We start from the raw sequence: 15354 nt of genomic DNA, 5'->3' as shown, positions 1-15354 counted from the left end.
GTCTGATGATAAAAAATAATTTAAAAAAAAAAAACTGATATTATAGGTTGAAATTATCTTTAAAAAAAATAATAATAAAGAGAGATATTTATTGAATTTATTACCATAAAAAAATTGGAGGATACTCGTTGAGAAAGAGGGATTCATTGCTGAAATCTGTGCCTGACTCCATATATATGCGGTGAAATCTCTACTTCCCATATATATATATTTACACCTTATGGCATATATAGAGAAACAAATATGGAGAGTTATTAGACACGTAAATTTTGTCTTTGTTAAGTAAGTTTAAGTTTCTTTCCATGTTTGCTCACGGAGTCTCTACATACAAATTTGGATATGGGAGAGAGAGAGAGAGTCATTGGTGTAGGAGATACTATGTTGAGTCTATGAATGAGAGCATAACAAGATTGTTATTATTAAGAGCTGCATTGCATAGATAGTATTGTTGTTGGTGAAGAAAGAAAAGAGTTTGGTGGGAAGGGATGGACATGGCGTGGTTGTGCTGTTTATTTGCTTTGCTATCAATGGCACATGGAGGCAACGTAACCTATGATGGAAGATCTTTGATCATCAATGGCGAACACAAGATCCTTTTCTCTGGAGAAATCCACTATCCTCGTAGCACTCCTCAGGTATTTTATTGTTTCTTTCATTATTATTCTCATCAAATTAAAGCACAACAAATATTTGAAATCTAGATATTATTAACACATGGAAGAGATATTTTTAACTCTGAAAACTTGAAAAATGTTTCTCATGTTTTCAATTTACTCTCCCTTTTTTTTGGCTATATATTCTCAACAGATATGATAGCAATAATGGCATAGATGACGGACTTGAGAAACCCTATTGAAGTATTCTTTTTTTTTTTTTTTTTTGGGTGTGTGTGTGTGAGAAAATATACTTACGTAGAAATTGTTCCTTTGAGAAACATTTCTTCTACTCCTGTTTGTTTTGTTTCAGTAAACATTGCCAATTTTCCTCTTACTCCACATGTAAAGAAAATATGCCTAATGGGTTAACTTTTGCTTTAATTTCTTTAGCAGTCACATCTGGTTTGCTAAAAAAATTATCATTTAGCACACCAAAAAGCAACTTTATTTATTTTAGCATACTGCTTAACATTACACCATATATCTCATAGTTTATTATTTTATCACTTTATTTAAATATTCTTTTTTTTATTATTATTATAGAGAAACAATTGAATAAAAAAAAAAAGGTATTTAGCTTGTTGCTAAGTTAAAAAATTTGAAGTATAACCAATCTATGACTTTTATTTAGTCAATCTTCAGTGAGTGTTTGTGTCATGGAACTAAGTAACTAATCAACACCAGAATTACATTTAAAAAAAAAAAAAAAAAACCACCATAGGTTAAGTTGTGAAGGTGACATGAGACTTAGGGTTATTTATTATTATTATTTTTTGTATTTTTTTTTTTTTTTATCAATTTGAGTTGAGGCCACTAGGCTGATCTGTATATTACATTTCTTTTTCTTTTTCTTTTTTTTTTAATTTTAGTTTGGGGCCTTTGCTCTCCATTTGGAGAGCCCAAAATTAACAACAAATTTTTTTGAATTTTCCTTCATAGAACAGGATATAAGATTTGAATTGGGATCCCACATAGATCTCACTTCAGTAAAGATCCTAGTGGGATCCATGATGTTTTAGGAATATAAAATCTTAGAATGGGATACTAATAACCATGAATACAACCATACAAGCTAGAATTAAGGGGTAAAATTTTTTCATTTTCATTGGCAAAATTTGCAAAATATTATTTTTTTTAATAATAATTATTTAAATTGGTTCATTTTTTAAAATATTCGAAAATCTTGTTTCTTTTTTAAAATTTGATTTTAAATGTTCAAAATTGTGTTTTCAAAACGTAATCTATACTATTATTTAAGGGGTTTCCCCAGTTTGGATTTCTCATTTTTTAGTTCAAAAATGCCCCAACATCCCTATGTTTAAGTAGAGACAAAACTAAAAGATAATTCAGTAAAAATGCAACTCTAACTCCCACTAAAATATTGCCTAAAAAATAGGACTACTCTCCTATTAATTTTCAAATTGTTTTATTCACTTATAAATTAGATTTTCAAAATAAAAATTATATGTATATAAAATAAAAAAACACAGTTTTTTTTTTCTACAAAATAGGATCACTAAAAAAAAAGCCTCATCGCAGGCATGAAGCTTGTGTGATGAGGCTAGTTTCTTTTAAAATTTAGCCAAGTTAATAGTGAGTGTATAAAGAAATTTAGCCATGTTAACGAGAAATTATACTGTGCTCATAGTAGACTATGTTACTTGTCCACTATTCCACTAAAAGACTCTTATTTGTTTAAAATTGTTGAATTAATGATTAGTTTTTATTTATAATATTTTTCTAACTCAGCAATTTTAAACAATTGTGAGTCTTTTAGTGGAATAGTGAACAAATGACGTGGTCTACCATGAGGATATTATAACTTCTCCATGTTAACAGTGATTGTATTTTGAAATAAGATTTTAGGTGCTAGAAAAATTATAAGATCCACATGGTAGACAAGTGATGTGATCCACCATTTCACTAAAAAACTTACACCTGTTTAAAATTGTTAGTTAGATATATTTTTTTTAAATAGAAATTAATTACTGACTCAACAATTTTAAACAGTGGAAGTTTTTTAGTGGAATGGTGGACAAGTGACGTGGTCCACCAGAGGACTCTATAATTTCTCCTCAAATGGGTGGCCTTATTTCTTTGGATAAACACTGTGATTTGATGATTATCACAAATGCACATATGAAAGTTGGGCCTCAACTAACTCTTTTCTTTTTATTCTCTCTTTTAATTATATAAATATTTTTTATTGGGTAAGGGAATTTGAACATGTTTCTATTTCAAAATTTATATGGTATTGACTAATTTTTATTTAGAATACTAAGTAATTTTAACATACACACACGGAAAGATGGGAGAAAGTTTTTAAAGAAATTTACAGTGATGTATATCCAAAAAATGGTATTAACTATTAATTAAACTATAAGGCTTTTGAGGCTAGTATCACTTTTCATTTTAAAAAAACCTTTTGCTAATGTATTTTAAAAAATAAAATTAAAAGAGAAAGCACTTTAGAGCTTAAATGAGTGATTGAAAACCATCAAGTTGCTTGTTTAATCAACATTCTAAAATAAATAAATAAAGGATTTTACTAATGTGTGCCCTAAGGACACACAATAGTAAACCAATTTTAGAAAAAGTTTATCGGAAATTGAAAATTTTTTGACAATTTTTTCAATTTTCAATAAAACTTTTTTAAAAATAGATTTGTTAATGTGTGCCCCATAAATAAAATTATTTTCATATTTCTTAATTTTAATATATTCATCTTGATATGAGCATGGTGAAATGATTGGTCATGTTATTTACTTTACTTTTGTAGACGTGGCCATCTTTAATAGCTAAGGCCAAAGCAGGAGGACTAGACGTCATCCAGACCCTTGTGTTTTGGAACCTTCACGAGCCCCAGTTTGATCAGGTCTCTCTCTCTCATTCTCTCTCTCTTCCACATACATATCTCTAATCTCTCTCATGGTAATGCTGATATGTTTTTTTTTTTTCAGTTTGATTTCAGTGGAAGACGTGACATAGTAAGGTTCATTAAGGAAGTCCAAGCACAAGGCTTATATGTGTCCCTTAGGATTGGACCTTTCATTCAGGGTGAATGGGCTTATGGGTAAAAAAATCTCTCATTAATGCTTTTGCCAAAAATATGTTAGGAAAATAACTATTAATTACTTTCACATATATTCATCAATGATTTTTTTTATTTTTTATTATGTACCAATTACAACAGATCACATTAACTGTTATAAAATTGTTTGTATCTCTATACTTATTGTTGTTGCGCTTAGGGCATATTGTTTTACTTTGGTGATGCAGGGGTCTACCAATTTGGCTGCGTGATGTACCTGATATTGTTTTTCGATCTGACAATAAACCATTCAAGGTATGAATTGCTCTAATTGTACCATACATTGCCTACTTTTTCGTGATTAACAATTTGAAATACAAGCCCCATAGACCTTAGTCTACTGACAGCATAAAAAACTTCAAGGAAAAACATATCTTGGGTCTACATGATTTAGACTAAACAATAAGCGTTCATTCCATTAATGGCAAAATAACGTGAACATGTTACATGCTTGATGTTATTAGACAAAAGCTAATTAAGCACTGCTAGTGCTATTAGTAACACCATTCTCATTTTGTTAATGGCAGTATCACATGTGGAGGTTTACAACCAAGATAGTAAGGATGATGAAATCAGAAAAGTTATTTGCTTCACAAGGAGGGCCAATTATTCTATCACAGGTTTACTTAAAAACCAAAGTTGCATACCATACCTGCTATCTTTAAAAATTTTATGACTAAAAAGTTGTTTGTGGTGTAGATTGAAAACGAGTATCAATTAGTAGAAGCAGGTTTTGGTGAGAAAGGTCCACCTTATGTTAAGTGGGCTGCAGCTATGGCTGTGGGGCTTCAAACTGGTGTGCCTTGGGTGATGTGTAAGCAAAGTGATGCTCCTGATCCTGTGGTGAGTCACATTCTCCTAGAATTAAGGACATGACCTTGTGTTTGACTGTATTTTGAGACAACTAAGAAGGAAATCCTAAAATCTGGTTTATGTTAAATTTTTATAGAACTCATTTGGCAACATTTTCTTTGTTCTTTTATCCAAATTATTATAATATGAAGAGCTTTTAGCTTCAGTTTTATTATAAGATCATGCAACTTGCAGATCAATGCGTGCAATGGGAGAAGATGTGGACAAACATTTGTAGGGCCCAACTCGCCAAATAAGCCAGCAATATGGACAGAGAATTGGACAAGTTTGTATGTTTATATCCAATGCTTAATATGTTCTTTCTAAAATATTAAGTAAACCCTCCACATGTTGCAGCTGAATTAATGGCTTGCCCAAAAACAATGCTCCTCATCTCTTTTGCCATCCACAGTAACCTTCTTCCTTAGTTATTCATGAGCAAAATTTTCAAATTAATTCTTTTTATGTGGACAGTACTTTTATTTTTCTATGTGGCAGTTTGCTAGTAAAGTTGATTTCTATATTGTCATAGGGTGATGTTCAAACATTGCGAGTCCATTCAAGCCTCTCAGCACACACACACCAACATACATAATTGCATGCATAAAGAAACATAGGAATCAACAAAGAAAGGGAAAAATAAAAAGAAACAGAAACCATAGAGTCTGCAATCATATTTAGAGTTGTACTATGCAAAATATAGTCATTGGCATTTCTGACATTTGCTCTAAATGGCCTCTTGACATATGGTAGCCTAGTAGCTATATAAAGTTCAATACGAAAATATAGCACCAAGATCATTTACTATTTAGAAAATTTTCTGAACATATACATCTATATATTTTGGCACACAATTATATGTTTTATTATGTCATTTTGCAAAATAAATTATTAATAAAGAGCAACGTATCTAATGCCTTTGGTTTGTTTTGAAGTTATCAAGTGTACGGTGGAGAGCCAGACATGAGATCAGCAGAAGACATAACGTATCAGGCTGCATTGTTCGTTGCAAAGAAAGGAAGTTATGTCAATTACTATATGGTATGAAAATCTCTCTTGATTATCTTATCTACATCATATAATAAGAGCTCTTAATATGTGAGTGTGGAATTATATACAATTTAAAAGCATAAAAGCTCAAGTTATTTGCCATCAATAGCTCATTGTATTTAAACTTGTAACGTTTATGTTATTTAGTACGGTCATCATAGACTGAAATGTATTTTAATCCAATATCATAATGTCTCTTCTAACATTATGGTTCTATTCTAGTATCATGGAGGAACCAATTTTGGAAGAACAGCCTCTAAATATGTATTGACAAGTTATTATGATCAAGCCCCTCTCGATGAGTATGGTATATTTATACATACTTTTATTATGTCACATAATTGCATATTTTCAAAGTGAAATTTTAACATGTTTAGTTGACAATTTCAGGTTTGATTAGGCAACCAAAATGGGGTCATCTTAAGGAATTACATGCTGCTATAAAGCTGTGCTTAAAGCCTCTACTTACTGGAGTACATAGTACTTTCCATTTGGGTCAACTACAAGAAGTGAGAACATTATCAATGAATTCCTAAGTATTTCATTCTTATTTTATGAATTTCTTTTGAGTAACATAAATGGGAATCTGTAATGTATGTTTGCTGCAGGCCTATGTCTTTAAAGGAAATTCAGAAGAATGTGCTGCCTTTCTTGTAAACAATGACAATGAAAGAAATGCTACTGTGCACTATGAGAATTCAACATATGAATTGCCTCCAGAGTCAGTTAGCATCCTACCGGACTGCAAGATTGTAGCCTTCAACACTGCAAAGGTTCATTTAAAATCAAGATTACTTGTTGTCTATGTAGATCAAAATATACAGTTTTATAATACCATTTCTATGTGAGATTATAGCATTTCAATTTATTGAATCTTTTTTTAGTGAAGCATTTTCTTTACCCCTCTGCATTTGCATTCTGCAAATGGTATGGTCAATATAGACTATAGATATTCTTCATTACTTGTGTACTTGCTACTTGGACAGGTAGGGACAGAATATACGACAAGATCAATGAAAGCAGACCAAAATCTTGACTCACCTGATAAATGGGAAGAATATAAGGAATCCATCCCCAACTTTGACAAGACTTCATGGAGAGCAAACACGTTACTAGAGCAGATGAGTGCAACAAAAGATAAATCTGATTATCTTTGGTACACTTTCAGGTAACTAATAGCTGAAGTAGTTGGTTCTACTTCAACTACATTTGCATCCACTGTTTCTTTTTGTTTTGTTTTGGTTTTTTGTTTTTTTTTTTTTTTTTTTTTTTTTTTTGTCTTTTGTTCTTTTTTTGTTTTTTTTTTTTTTTTTTACGTGATAAGTTCATCTACTAAATTTTTTGCTCTGTGAATATGTAGGTTTCAGCATGAATCCCTTGACACTGGATTTGTACTTAAAGTGAATTCCCTTGCACATGTTTTGCATGCATTTGTGAATGGAAAATTTATAGGTGAGCTTTTAAATTTCCTTCAAGTCTTTTCTAATGGGAAAATCATATCCTAAATATGTGATGTTTACTACCGATGATGACATTAACTATACATGCATCTGCCAAAATATTTGGCTGAAAGGCATTTGAGTCTTGGCACACAAATAAGTAAATTTTATATTCATTTTGAGATTTGGAAGAGAAACATTTAGGAAAAATTCTCTGCGGGTCAATATTTCAAACACACATAGAAAGTAATACATGCTTCTCATCACTTCAGTTCTTGCTACATGGTTCTTTTTCCTCCCTTGTGCATTTTAACTTGTATGAACACAAATACACGCAGAAAAATTCTTTTGTAATTGACTTTAACCACGTTCAAGGTTGCATAGTATGCAGAATAGTTTCAAAAGCTTAAATAATAAGGACCATGTCCCTGCTATGTTTTGTACACATGCCAAACATTCAATCTGTTTGTCTGAATACAAATACAAGTTAGGTATACAATGGTAGATTGGTGAACTGGTATTAACAAGACCATGTCAATGCTTAATTCTGAAATTAACAGAGAATGAGAAAAAAAATTATTGCATCATACCATTTTTTTTTTCTTGATTGGTTTATCAGGTTCAAAATATATCCCTACATAACAATCCTATAATTGACTTGTAAGAAGCTTGGACTTGTTTTATAACTCAATTTTCCATTATTATTATCAAGAAGCTTGGACTTGTTTGACATTCAGAAGCTTGGACCTGTCTGAATGTCAAACTTTGATACCAAAACTCATTATTAGTGCAGTTGTGAACGTGGCCATTTTTCCAGCAATAATAATGAGACTCTAATTTTCATTCCAATCTCTCCTCTTTCTGTATTTGGTTTACTCTTCAACTATGCTGACTTCACTCTGTTGTTCTTTAGGATCTGCACACGGAAGTCATTCCAGTTTATTTTTTGCCCTGGAGAAAAATGTTTCTTTGATTAATGGGACAAACCATGTCTCTTTACTTAGTGTCATGGCTGGATTACCGGTATGTTTCAACCTTAATTCTCTCATTTTTCCTAAGATTTTTTGATGCATTAATGCAAAGGAAGCAAGTTATTTATCAAAAAATAAAAAAAGGAAGCACGTTCATGCCATAATGATTTGTGTCACCTACACTGCTTTCCAATTCCCATAAAGTGGCCTTCAGAATAGATATATATTGAAGAGCACCATGCTTTGGCTCATTAGAGTATTTGCATCGGTCCATGCAAAATGGCCTTAAAAATTCATAAGTCCAAGTAAAGTTATGCATTTTAGCTATTATAATTGTGTAAATTTACATGGCTATTGTAGCATTGTATATGCATTTTTTATTCATTTTTTGAGTTTCTTGAGAATGAAGGAATTTACATGGCTACTGTAGTTGTGTATATGCTTTTTTTATTATTATTATTATTATTATTATTATTATTATTATTATTTTGTGTTTCTAAAGAATGAAGGAAGATGGTGGTTGTAATGTGCGAAGAGAGAAACAATTAAAAAAATTAATAAAATTAATTTTTTAATAAAGTAGATAATCTCATTTTTGAAAAATAGAGAAGTAGGTTATGCTAAAAAAGATAGGAATTTTTGCACAAACTAATGCAAATGCTTTTACTTAAATCTTTGATCTTAGGAAGCCAAAGTTGGCATGTCCTTGTGTTTGACACATCATCAACTTGAGCTTGACTTGACATGGCAAAACTGCAAAAGTGCAGTCAAGACTAATTTAAATTATTTGTAGGGTAAATTACATTTTTTGTCTAATAAATTTTGGGCATGTGAAATTTTGGAATTTTGGTCCCTTAATTTTATGGGTTCTATTTTAGTCATTTGAATTTCAAAAAGTGTAACAATTTAGTCTTGTTGTCAAGTTCTCATCCAATTTAACTGATGTGCCTAATAGTTAAAGTGTAGTGGATGTGCCTAATTGTTACACCTTCAAAATTCGAAGGACTAAAATATAGCACTTAAAAATTGAGGGATCAAAATCGCACAAACCCAAAACTTGAGGGATTTGTAACTAGCAATTCGGTAGTACAAATGTACAATACACCGACTAACAAACAAACCATATATAGAATAGATAATGTATTTGAATAACATAATTGAAATTGAAAAATAAAACTTATAGTATAAAGTTTTAAAAAAATATCTTTAAGTTATATGATAAAAGCATATTGTTTAAGATTGAGTTTTTATGAAAAACAAGAATTATAATAATAATTATTAAAATAATCTAGCATAATTTTTTTTTGGATGACCATCTAGCATAAATATTGAAACACCATTTAAATTCCTTGAAAATTTAATTTGGTAATTAAATTTAATGAAATTATTTAAATTTATTTAAACTTTTATTATAAAATAATTAGAAAAAAGAATGAAAATATATTTCATTTTTGGTTTTATCAGTTTCACCTTTTAAAATTGGAATGAAAATATATGTGATAATATCTTTTTATTAGTATCAGTAATGAGTTATGACCGATTTTAAAACTTCCCAATTCCCATTCCTCTCGTTTGCTTTATTTGGCAATTCGTTTAGTATAGGAGTATGCATAGCATTGGTTGACTATTATCATTGCATATATTATAGAAACTTTCACACTATCAATCAATGCTTTATTGAGGCATTGTTGTGAAACGTTTCTCATGCCTGAATCTTATGCTTTATTGGTAGCCATGCTTTTCTACAGTTAATGTAATACATGTTTGAAATTTAAAACGTGGAATTAAATGAGAAGACTCTGCTATGTAAGTGGCTAGGTGATGAATTTTAGGGGTGACTCACTAGTATGTATTCCGACAACCAATTCTTACACTCCCTTTCTTCTCAACTATTTCGTTAAACATATATCCATATAATCTTAATTTTATACGAACACTATTATTTTTATGCACTTAACAAAAAAAAAAAAAAAACTGTTTAAGAGCTTTTTATTTAACAAGTGGTGTAGACTTGTTAGAATATACAACCAGGTGGCTAAGCTTGTTGTATCTTGAGAACGGCACGCAAAATTCATTAGTTTACTACACTGGAGAACTCTGTAAATGGCGTGTATCTTCTTAAGAGAGCGACTTGGTCCACGCAAACCATGCCTCAATTCCGTCACCTCAAACTCATGGAATTGACGGTTTTTTATTTTTCTTGTTAAGAGATATCTCATAACAAGAAAAATAAAATACAGTCAATTCCATAAGTTTGAGGTGGCAGAGTTGAGTGCAGATCAAGTTGTTATCTTGAGACGATAAACGCTGTTTACGGTTTTTTCTAATGTAGTAGACTAACAATTCTGCATTTCACCTCCAGGGTACAAGGCCAACCACCTAACTATATGTGCTAACAAACACCTAATTATATCCTAACAAGTTTACACCACTTGTAGTAAAAGAAGATCTTAAACGATATTTTCTTGAAGTCAGAATAAAGTGTATAAAAATAATAGTGTTTGTATGGAAATTAAGATTAAATGTATATTTTTTTTAACAAAATAGTTGAGAAGGAAGTGAGTGTAAGAACTGGTTGTCGGAGTATACACACTATTTTGTCACCCTTAAAATTCATCACCTGACCACTTACATATAAGGTTCAGGTGGAGTCTTCTCATTAATTCCATGTACATGTATTACATTAACTGTAGAAAAGCATGGCTGTCATAATTAATATTGAAGTATTTGAACAATTTTTTACGGTATGATTCAGCCATGAGAAACGTTTCACATCAATAAAGCATTGATTGATGGTTTGGAAGTTTCTATATCTGATGATAATGTATATTCCTATATTAAACAAATTGTCAAATGAGAGGAATGAAAAGTTTTAAAATGGGTCATAGCTATGCTAATAAAAGAGATGGGTTTAAGTTACACTTGGTGTAACTCTTTAGAAGACAGTTACACCTTTTATCTATCTTATCTATCTGCTGCAGTGCACACTGACAGCGAGCCTTGACTCATTATTACAAATATTTTTATTAGAATCTCATTAATTACCCTCATTTATTACATTCTAAACCTATTTCTAAACCCAAAAACGTTTGACGTCTAACGTTTCATTTATTAGAATCTCATTAATTACTCTCTCTCTCTCTCTCTCTCTAAACCCAAAGAGAGAGAGATTCAAACGTTAAACGTTTTTGGGTTTAGAGATAGATTTAGAATATAATAAATGAGGGTAATTAATAAGATCCTAATAAGAATATTTGTAATAATGAGAGTTTTTTTTAACCAGTTTAAAAAAGGTGTAATTCTAAAGAGTTACACCAAGTGTAACTTGAACTCATCTCCTAATAAAAATATATGTTATTAAATATATTTGCATTCCAATTTTAAACGATGAAACCTATAAAGCCATAAACCAAAATAAAGCTAATTTTATAATTTCGTTTGATAGAATTTTAATTTCATTAGTACTCTTCTTTGTATTTTTCACATGGCACCATAGATAAAAATAGTACTCTTCTTTGTTCAATTTATGGTTTTATATAGTAGTTAAAAGCAATGTGCCAGCCACTTACAGGTCAAATGGTATTCTCAAATGTTTCTAATGAAAACGTTCATGGTTTGAATCTTCCATCTTTAGGCACAATGTATCAAAAAAAAAAAACAAAGTAAGATCCCCTCCATTATTTTGGAAAACTGAATTATTATTTACAAACGAGAAAAAAAAAAAAAAAAAAAAAAAAAAAACGAAATGTAGTCGTTACTTCTCAATGAGAGTTTAGCTTCTCCCAAAATTGGATTTTCATGAATCTCTCAAGAACACTCAAAGAAGCAGCTCATTAACAATATGTTTATCAAGAAAAAGGAGAATGAGGAGAATTAAGTTTTCGTTAGATTCCATTTTTTCAAAAAATTGCATCCAGTCATGCCTTTATTGTTTCATCCCCATCAGTATACATTCTGTAACATTTATCTTATATATATGCTTTTGAGTTCAAAAATTATATTTACTTTTTATTTGTGGCATGAAGGGCTCAGGATCATTTCTTGAGAGAAGAGTTACTGGGTTACGTAGAGTAAGGATACTAAACAAAAATGATGTCGAAGATTTCACAAACTATACATGGGGATACCAGGTTCATTTCTTATATCTATATTTGTATTTTCAATCTGTAATGCTTTAATAATTATCCACAAATTATATTTTCATATTATTCTTTCATATCAAGTGCTCACTCAAAGATTGTCATAACCCATTTTTCATCTACAAAGTTTATAACTAATGAGATTATGATCTCGAAATAATTCCATGCAATAATTTCATGAAGGTTGGGCTGTTAGGAGAGAAATTAAATATTTACACAGAACAAGGGTCAAGTAATATTCAATGGAGAAGGTTTGGAAACTCTAATCATCAAAGACTCACATGGTACAAGGTATAAATTCTACTAATGCTGTGTCATGCTAATTATTCTTGCCTGAACTATTTCTGTATACTTAATCTGCACTAACCTTATCGTCATGGATTGTCTTTATAGACTCAATTTGATGCACCCAAAGGAAATGACCCTGTTGCATTAAACCTTGGTTCTATGGGAAAAGGGGAAGCTTGGGTTAATGGACAAAGTATTGGGCGATATTGGGTCTCATTTCTTACCCCAGAAGGGAGTCCTTCACAAACATGGTATGCCTAAGAACTTATGTTTGGTACTTTTGTTTGAATACTTCAAATAATAATACAAGCGATTAATTCAGTAACAATACACATACAACATTGTCACTGAGCAATAAAATGCAATTTTTCGTTTGTATTTAATAGTAAAAAGGAAGCCATTAGTTCTATGCTAAAATATAAAAAAATATGGTCTTCCACCTTTACTAATCTTATTTCAAACCCATTCTTATACAGTAAAATATTTCTCATACTTTCAAAATCATTTAAAAATGTCCTTATACTGTCATCTTCTGGATGAAAAATATTGGGATGGTAAATAGAATTCTTGTCACATTAGAGGCTGGATCATCAAAGTGACCCCAGTTTCATGAATTTCATTTACTCTATATGTAAACATTTTTCATCAATTAGATGATGGTAAGGATTTTTTAAAATATTTTTAAATAGGGTCAAATTTATGCACAGTATCTTAGGTATATTACATTAGGTTTTTCAATTAAATTCAAATATATAGTTATATTGAAATTAATTGTAATAGAAAAAGAAAACATTATTTGTATTTCATTGGTTAATACAATCATGTATTTGAATTCAATTGAAAACCCTAATATATTGCACTTAGGGTACGTACTGCACTTAAGTTTTGCGCTTTAAAAAATAAGAACGATTTTGAAATAAAGGTCATATGCTGAGTGCCAAATATGAAATTTGACAAAAAGGAAAACAAAAAACTAATCTCCCCGTGTAAGTGTTTGAAACACTTATAAATGATATGGTTGATCTTGTAGGTACAATGTACCTCGATCCTTCCTCAACCCTAAAGGAAACCTATTAGTTCTATTGGAAGAAGAAAATGGGAATCCTCTTGGTATTTCTGTGGACACAGTTTCAATAACAAGAGTATGTGGGAGAGTGACTAGTTCATATCCACCCCCAGTGATTTCATGGGTGGGTCAAAACCAAACTAGATCCAAGCATAAAAAGAAACATGGCAGAAGACCTAAAGTACAGCTTCGTTGTCCTCAAAGAAGGAAGATTTCCAAGATCTTATTTGCAAGTTTTGGGACCCCTTTTGGTGGTGATTGTGAAAACTATGGGTTTGGAAGATGTCATTCTTCTAATTCCAGAACCGTCGTAGAAAAGGTTAGCTTCTTCTTTTTCGACTTTTATTTTCATATAGTTATAGATTCATGCAGTAATGTTCAATTTGGTTGCCAAGAATTTATAGAGATACTGTCTGTCTATCATTGTGCTATCTTTTAAAAGTTAAAAGCCAATTTCCTAACGAACTAAATGTAACTAACAGCTGAGCTTGATTTATTTATAAACATTAAAATTGTAGCTTCTATGATTTATAATTTGCAAGTTGGAAGAAAAATTTGTCAATTTTATGTTGCTTCATGTTTTGTAAAAATTAAAATTGAAGTGTAGTAAACAAATTAATTTAGGAAATTTGTAAGAATAGAAAGTTTAGCTTCAAACTGATTTGGAGCTATCTTCTCCAACCAAATATATGGAAATTTACAAGACTATCTATATGTATTATTTAAACAAGTTATACAATTCATAGAGAAAATTATGTGATCGTATAACTATAGATTAGTTGCCTCTTCAATCGCCATATAATGGATGGGAGGAAGATTACTTCAAACCAGCTTGGCGCTATACTTTACCCCTTCGTAAAGTTAGATGCCTAACATGCTTTAATAAATGTGAATATATAGGCTTTGATGAGTGAGTGTGTAGCTAACCAATTAAAAAAATTCAAGTTTTTAATTTAAGGTTGTAATGAGTTAAATACTCAACAAATCTCGCGAGCAACCTCAAAATCAGGAAATTGCCAAATTATAGTTTGAACATAAAAATTGAGCTTTTCAACTCAAGTTTTGAATGTTTTTATAATCAAGTTAATGGAGCCAACTGCCATGTCTGTGCACCTTGAACTCATTTACAATCCTATATACAAAGTATGTCGCACTTCTTTTTGTTTCATCCTGGCTCCTACTGACTTGAAAATTCCTTTCTAATGTGATTTGTAGGCCTGTATTGGAAGGAGGACATGTTCCATCCCCTTATCAAGTAAATATTTTGGTGGTGACCCATGTCCAGGCATCCCAAAGGCACTCTTGGTTGATGCGATATGTGAATGAAAATGAACCATTTTGTACCATTTGTTTTTAGGGATCCATGAACAATCCAATTTTCCACAGGAAATGCCATTTTTCAGATTCGTGCATATAAATTTGTAATAACAAAGCTTGCAGACTTTAACATATATATAGTTTTTTTTTTTTTTTTTTCATTATTTTTTCTATATCTTTTCATTATTTTTAATATATAATAATATATGGGGGGGGGGGGTAGGGCCCAAAAAGGGATATTACCCAAATTGGTTCGGACCGAGGAAACAATTTAGCCCAACTACTCATTATCACAAGCCCAGCACAATAAGAGTAATCCAAATAGAGAAACCGAGGAAGTCAACCCGCCTGAGGAACCCGAGGAATGTACACTCATCGGGAGACTGTAGACAAACTACCAAGGGCATGTGATTGAAGATCAAGGAAGGAAGAAGAGACGAGCAAGCAACGCAAGGAGGAAGCTTCCAAATAAAGCACACATCACC

The 15354-nt window shown here is 31.0% G+C and overlaps 1 protein-coding gene across 1 annotated transcript; it reads left to right on the top strand.

Annotated features, from left to right (window-relative positions):
- The first annotated feature begins 491 nt into the window (after positions 1 to 491).
- On the top strand, positions 492 to 14983 carry LOC115961629 (beta-galactosidase 16-like). Its single transcript, XM_031080573.1, has 19 exons — positions 492 to 635; positions 3436 to 3531; positions 3617 to 3729; positions 3936 to 4002; positions 4275 to 4367; positions 4447 to 4590; positions 4795 to 4889; positions 5535 to 5640; positions 5872 to 5956; positions 6040 to 6158; positions 6258 to 6422; positions 6636 to 6817; positions 7010 to 7101; positions 8002 to 8111; positions 12085 to 12189; positions 12382 to 12489; positions 12592 to 12737; positions 13517 to 13871; positions 14768 to 14983. The coding sequence occupies exons 1-19, from the start codon at positions 492 to 494 to the stop codon at positions 14876 to 14878; spliced, it is 2436 nt and encodes an 811-aa protein (XP_030936433.1). The 3' UTR covers positions 14879 to 14983.
- Positions 14984 to 15354: the final 371 nt, after the last annotated feature.

The sequence above is a fragment of the Quercus lobata genome, chromosome 9 (genome assembly GCF_001633185.2).
Source record: "Quercus lobata isolate SW786 chromosome 9, ValleyOak3.0 Primary Assembly, whole genome shotgun sequence".
NCBI classification, from domain to species: domain Eukaryota; kingdom Viridiplantae; phylum Streptophyta; class Magnoliopsida; order Fagales; family Fagaceae; genus Quercus; species Quercus lobata.
Note: the sequence above shows the minus strand (reverse complement) of the source record. Positions and strands in the feature narration are given on the sequence as shown.